This window comes from Solanum tuberosum, unplaced genomic scaffold, assembly GCF_000226075.1.
Source record: "Solanum tuberosum cultivar DM 1-3 516 R44 unplaced genomic scaffold, SolTub_3.0 scf00129, whole genome shotgun sequence".
In the NCBI taxonomy this organism is placed as follows: Eukaryota; Viridiplantae; Streptophyta; class Magnoliopsida; order Solanales; family Solanaceae; genus Solanum; species Solanum tuberosum.
The window spans coordinates 202229-209265 of record NW_006239057.1 but is presented as its reverse complement, the minus strand read 5'-3'; the positions used below and the strand labels follow the sequence as shown (position 1 = coordinate 209265).

The following is a 7037-nucleotide window of genomic DNA, read 5'->3' as shown; positions in this document are numbered from 1 at the left end:
CGACTAGTGGTTTGGTTTTGAAAAAAAAAACCCGACTAAATTTGGGTTGGTTTGATTTTAACTAAAAAAAAACAACCCAAGACCAAACCAATCCGACATTATATATATAATTTTAAATTTTTATTTTATACATAAAAATATTTACTTTGATATAATTTTTAAATATTTCTTATAGTTTTTATCTTTAATATATTATTTCAAGTTTGAAACTTAGAATTATGAATGGGCCAATAAAGATTATAATCCACAAATGTTGGTAATTATAATAAAGCTTAAATCAAAATCAAATTAATATTAGTGCAAAAAGAAAATCAATTCAACACGACAATATTATTGAATATTTGTTCTTTAGTTTTACATTGGTTTAGACAATTAAAATACATAATCTAATTTTAATTTTCTTTAATATTTAGTCATGTAACTAATACTTATTAAACTTATTTTAGCATGATTTAGTACTTTTAAATTATGATCATTTTCATTATGACTTGTTAATTTGCAATATTTGTTTTACGCGATTTCATTATTATTATTTTTGTTGGATATTTTAGTGTCATTAATCATATCATATTGTGTTATATTTTTAAGAAACATCTTAGATAGTTGTATTTTGGTAGGACTAAAGAAATATTTGAAGTACAAGTAAATTATATGTTGTGTATGAATACTTTACCGGAAAACCCGAAAAACCCAAAAAAACCCGAGGTTGAAAAACCCGAGTTTTATTGGTTTGATTTGGTTTATAAATTTAAAAATCCGACACAAATGATTTGGTTTGATATTTGAAAAACCCGAACCAACCAGGCCATGTACACCCCTATAAAGAACATATGACTATTGAAAAAAGATAAATTGATGATAATTGACGATCCCATTATAATCACATAAACAACAATATTATTAGTGTTAATTTCCTCGTGCATTATTATATTACTAATTTTTTAAATTTTTTTGATTCGTTTCGTTCATTTTTATTTTTTCACTATATTAAAAACACATTGTTCACTGATTTTTCAGTGTGAGATCTAATAATATTTCATAATTTCATACGCTTTCTGTTTTGATTTGGTTGTTCTATTTTAACTTGATGTGAAGTTTAAGAAAGTAAAGATTTTTTTTTTATATTTTATGATTTTAAATTAAAGATATGTCAAATGTATTAAAATATTCTTTAATTTTGTAGTCTTAAATATGTAATTGTGACGTGAAAAGTTGAAATTATAAATTGTTTAAAAAAGGAAAAACTATTATTTTTGAAACATTCGAAAAAAGTAAGACGAATAAATTAATGCGGAATATATTTATATCATAATTATTAGTCCCTTTCTCTTTGCTGGATCACCTTTATTTGCAAGCTCGACAGTTGGATGTGTAGGGCCGTGTTTTAAGAGCTTTTAATTTGGTAAAAATTAGCTCGAATATAATTAATATTTAGTTATTATTTGAAATATCAAAAATAATATTTGTACAAAAGAAAATATCCCTAATTTAAAAGTTTGAAATTTTGATAAGTGAAATTCTTGTAATGCAAATTTCAAGTTTGAAATACGTTTTAAGTTAGAAAATTATTTTATTTTTGATATCAATTCAGCTACCAGACATTTTCTTCGACTTTCAATTTCTATAAATAACCCTCAAGTTCAGATAAGATAATTCAAAGTCCCGAATTTTCAAACTCAAATAATTTTTTGTATTCCAAATGTATCACCTCTGAACCTTTAAACTATAAATAAATTGATATTTTCATTTTATTCCACATTTATTTCAACTTTAAAGTTAATGCTAATCGTCTTTCCATTCTCAATATACCCCCAACAACTCAAACAACCCCACCTTAACACCCATGAAATACGATTTGACATAATGATGAAGCTGGCTACTGGCTAGTGGAAACTATTTTAAATTTAATGGATGAAATAATAAGTATGGAATAATGATAATAATTTTAAAATTAAACTATAAAATTAGCTATTTCATAAAAAGTGATATTACTAATCTCAGGAGATATTAAATATCCTTTCTTATCTCATCGAACATACTAAAAAATAGTTAGTACTAATTTAATAACAAGCCAAGTTTAGCCTTCAATAAAAGATTATTTTCTTTTTTCCTATTTTCTTTGTTTTATTCGGAATAAATTTATGTGTACTTTTACTGTACTATACTTTTTATAAAAAAAAAAAATTCACATCTTGGATCTTATAGTGGATTTTGTCATTATTGGGTTTGTTTTATGTTTTTCATAAAATGCAGGCTCATGGGATGATGCCCCATCTGTACCGCTACACTGTCACTCAACAGAATAACAATAAATTAACCTCTTTTTTCCTAAGGAAAATGCAGAGGACAGGAGGAAGATGAAGAGAGAATAATATTCGTAATTTGAAATTTATGAGTTTGGAATTCTTTTAACTCGTTTGAGTTAGTGTTTTTGATATAAAATATAAGGTTTGAACTAAAGTTATTGAGTCCTGCTAGATTCGTACTTTGTCAACTCTGCATCAAACTCAACTATATTTCTTCATCCAACTGCTTCTTAAGATGTAAACAGGGCGAGTGTGAGTTTTTCATTAATTTGTAACATATAGTATGGTTTTTATATTCCTTTTTTGCACAACTTGATATATTTTTTTTGTCTAGGTGAGTTGAGAGGCTGAATTGCAGTTTTTACAATGATTTAGTTAGCATAACTTTTGGCTTGAGCTGTATGTGTATATATAATAAGATCATGTTTATATTGAATCTACTAATTGTAAATCCTGATAGACATAGATCACTTTTTTGAACTTTTAGCCTTTGACAATACTGTTTTAAAGTCTGCGTACACTCTACCGTCCCCAGAATGTACTGCTTTATACGATCTATGTGGGTGTTTGACCATGTTTCATTGTGAAAGTTGAAAAAAAAAAGAGTTTTTGTTTTCAAAGTGAAATTGATATTTGAGAATTTGTGGAGTTGTGTTTGACCATGAATTGAAATTAGAGTTGTTTTTGACTATTTATGAGTAATTTGGAGTGAGAAAAGTGAAAACTTCTTGTTGTTTTTCAAATTCTTGAAAATTTTGGGATTCAACTTCAAGTTGAGTTCCGGAATTTTATGGTCAAATGTGTTTAATTCTCTGTTTTGCTCATGTCATTTCTATTGTTCTCCAGTTGGTTACAGTGAGCCTCCAGAGGTGTTAAGGGAAATGGTATCATGGAGGCTGAACTGGAAAAACTCGCATTGATTGTTAGTTCGTATGATATTGAAACCTTAAGGAAACTTGGAGGAGTTGAAGGTGTCGCGAGTAGGCTGAGTGTCTCATTGAATAAAGGAGTCAAAACCAGTGATGTATCTTCCAGACAAAATGTATATGGATCGAACAAATACACCGAGAAGCCTTTTAAGAGATTTTGGACTTTCTTGTGGGAGGCTTTGCAGGATATTACTCTCATCATCCTCATGGTTTGTGCTGTTGTCTCCATTAGTGTGGGACTTGCCACGGAAGGTTGGCCAAAAGGATCGTACGATGGGCTAGGCATTCTGCTCAGTATATTCTTGGTAGTCGTTGTTACTGCAATTAGTGACTACAGGCAGTCGTTGCAGTTCAGGGATTTGGATAAGGAGAAGAAAAAGATACTTATCCAGGTCACAAGAGATGGATCCAGGCAAAAGGTTCCGATTTATGACTTAGTGGTTGGTGATGTTGTTCACTTATCTATCGGTGATCTGGTTCCTGCAGATGGAATATTCATATCCGGATACAGCTTGTTAATTGATCAATCAAGCATGTCTGGTGAGAGTGCACCAATAAGCATATATGAGGGAAGACCTTTTCTTCTATCGGGAACCAAAGTGCAAGATGGTTCAGCAAAGATGTTAGTCACAACTGTTGGAATGAAAACTGAATGGGGTAAGCTGATGGAGAGATTAGTAGATGGTGTAGAAGACGAGACGCCACTACAAGTTAAGTTGAGTGGTGTTGCTACCATTATAGGAAAGATCGGATTGGCATTTGCTCTGCTGACGTTTATGGTGTTGACTGTTAGATTTCTGGTAGAGAAAGTACTTCACCATGAGCTCATGAAATGGTCTTCTGGCGATGCAATGACTCTTCTGAATTACTTTGTGACAGCAGTAACTATAATTGTTGTTGCGGTTCCAGAAGGACTGCCTCTGGCAGTGACATTGAGTCTTGCATTTGCAATGAAAAAGTTAATGGATAACAAGGCATTGGTGAGACATCTTTCCGCATGTGAGACGATGGGATCAGCTACTTGCATCTGCACAGATAAGACAGGAACACTAACAACAAACCGAATGGTAGTTAATAAGATATGGATTTGTGAAAAAACAAAAAAGGTAGAAACTGATGCAGGTGGGGATGCAATAACTTTGAATATATCAGAAAAAGAATTGGCATTGCTTCTGCAGGCAATATTTCACAATACGGTAGCAGAGGTTGTTAAGGATAAGGGCGGAAAGAAATCTATTCTCGGTACACCAACAGAATCAGCAATATTAGAATATGGATTGCTTCTTGGTGGTGATATTGACAAGCAAAGAAGGGGCTGTAAACTGCTGAAGGTTGAGCCTTTCAATTCGGAAAAGAAAAAGATGTCTGTGCTTATTGCTCTCCCAGATGGAAACAACCGAGCTTTCTGCAAGGGTGCAGCCGAGATAATCATTAAAATGTGTGACAGGTTTATTGATCTTAATGGTGAAATTGTTCATTTGACAGAAAACCGAACAAGAAATATCATGGATGTCATTAATGAATTCACTGGCGAAGCCTTGCGTACTCTTTGCTTGGCTTACAAAGACATTGAGGATGGTTATGAAAATGATAGTATTCCTGATAGTGGCTACACATTGGTTGCTGTGATCGGGATCAAAGATCCAGTTCGCCCTGGGGTTAGAAATGCAGTAAAAACTTGTTTAGCTGCTGGAATTACTGTGCGAATGGTCACTGGTGACAATATTAAGACAGCCAAAGCCATTGCTAAAGAATGTGGGATACTAACTGCTGATGGTTTGGCTATTGAAGGTCCAGAATTTCGTAACAAAACTCCTGATGAAATGAGGCATATAATTCCTAGAATTCAGGTATATTATTTTATCTCACTCTTGCAGATTCATGTGGTATAAATGAATGGTTCCTGAAATGCTCGAATCTTGAATGTAGGTGATCGCTCGAGCATCACCAATGGACAAGCTTGTGTTGGTAAATAATCTAAAAGGTATGTTTAACGAGATTGTTGCAGTTACTGGTGATGGCACAAATGATGCTCCTGCTCTCAACGAGGCAGATATTGGATTTGCTATGGGTATAGCAGGCACAGAGGTTTGTAAATTGTTCTTGCCATAGGTTAATATGCTAATCTATCATTTTAAGTGAAGCTGTTCTTGACATCTCTTTTCTTACATACATTATCAGGTTGCTAAAGAAAGTGCTGATATTATAGTGCTCGATGACAACTTTAGAACAATCGTGAACGTGGCTAAATGGGGTCGTTCTGTATACATAAATATTCAAAAGTTTGTGCAATTCCAGCTGACAGTCTGTGTTGTGGCTCTGATGATCAATTTTATCTCTGCATGCATTTCAGGTATTCAATGTTCTATACGAGTTCTTCATTCGTTTTTCTGCAAGTGATCGATCAGTGTATTCCATTGAAAAAAAAGTGAGAACAAGTTTCTAAATTGATAACTGATATTTACCTGTTGCTATAACATAACAGGATCCGCTCCTTTCACTGCGGTTCAGCTGCTGTGGGTGAACCTTATTATGGACACTTTAGGTGCAATTGCCTTGGCTACGGAACCCCCTCATGAAGAACTAATGAACAGACCTCCTGTTGGAAGGGAAGTGAGTTTGATTTCCAAGACGATGTGGAGAAATATACTCGGACAAAGTATCTTCCAACTAGCTATACTTTTAGTTTTCAGCTTCACTGGAAAGCAGATTCTGAGGCTCGAAGGTTCAGATGCTACCATAGTTCTCAATACTTTCATTTTCAACACATTTGTGTTCTGTCAGGTACTTACTGTAAACTTTAGTGCAGTATACGGATGGAAAATGAATGAACATTTTCCTTGTTATGGATTCATATGTGTAATATTGTCATTCATGAGATATTTTCCGCGGTTTGATACAGGTTTTCAATGAAATAAACAGTCGTGACATGGAGAAGATAAATGTGTTCCGTGGCATTTGTGGAAGCTGGATATTCCTAGGTGTCATAACTTCCACTGTTGTTTTCCAAGTTATCATCGTTGAGTTCTTAGGCACGTTGGCAAGCACTACACCGCTCAGCTGGGAACTATGGCTACTCAGTGTCTTAATTGGTGCTGCAAGCCTGATAGTTGCAGTAATATTGAAGTTGATACCTATTGAACACAAGAATACCAAGCATCATGATGGTTATAATCTATTACCAAATGGTCCAGAACTTGTCTAAGAGAACGGAAGAGCCAATGTGCTCGTTTTCCTATTCAAAGATCAACGCCCTGGCTCTGTGTTTTCACATCGAGAAGTCAAGGGGGCCTATGTATGGTTTAATTGGTCAAGGTTCGAGTACCGTGAAACCTTGATGAGAAAAGGAAAAGAAACAACCAAATGGAAAGAAAAAACAAATTGAAGACTTGAACAAAAGCTCATAGTACACCATTCAAGCAATGGAAAGGTTTTTGTTTGAATTTTTACTCATTTTTTGTAGTTGTGAACCTATATATGTTGAGATATAGGAATTTTTTTTACATAGAAAGAAAATAAAAGTTTCTTTATGTTTGTGAAGACAAAGTTGAGATTTCGTAATTCAGTTACTTAATCGATCATTGAATCAAGATCGTGAGATCATTTGTTGAGTTTTTGTTAACTATTTTCGAAAACGAAAATGTCATCCTTTAAGAAGTATGAAACACCTAATTAGGCGACTCGTTTCAAATTCTGATTTGAAATCTATACAAAAATTCAACTTCAATTATAAATTTTAAATTCTAGATTCTAAAAAAAGAAAAGAACGATATCTAATTTCAAATGAAAGATTCGTCATTTT

General features: G+C 33.1%; 1 protein-coding gene across 2 annotated transcripts; it reads left to right on the top strand.

Annotated features, from left to right (window-relative positions):
- The first annotated feature begins 2132 nt into the window (after positions 1-2132).
- LOC102591680 (putative calcium-transporting ATPase 11, plasma membrane-type) lies at positions 2133-6827 on the top strand. 2 transcript variants are annotated; one of them, XM_006351184.2, is made up of 6 exons: positions 2133-2558; positions 3153-5085; positions 5165-5323; positions 5417-5588; positions 5721-6019; positions 6138-6827. In XM_006351184.2, exons 2-6 carry the CDS (start codon positions 3196-3198, stop codon positions 6438-6440), a joined length of 2823 nt encoding a protein of 940 aa, XP_006351246.1. In that variant the 5' UTR covers positions 2133-2558; positions 3153-3195; the 3' UTR covers positions 6441-6827. The 2 variants fall into 2 exon arrangements, with proteins under 2 accessions (XP_006351246.1, XP_015165899.1); XM_015310413.1 differs by lacking the exon at positions 2133-2558 and having other exon boundaries at positions 2583-5085.
- Positions 6828-7037: the final 210 nt, after the last annotated feature.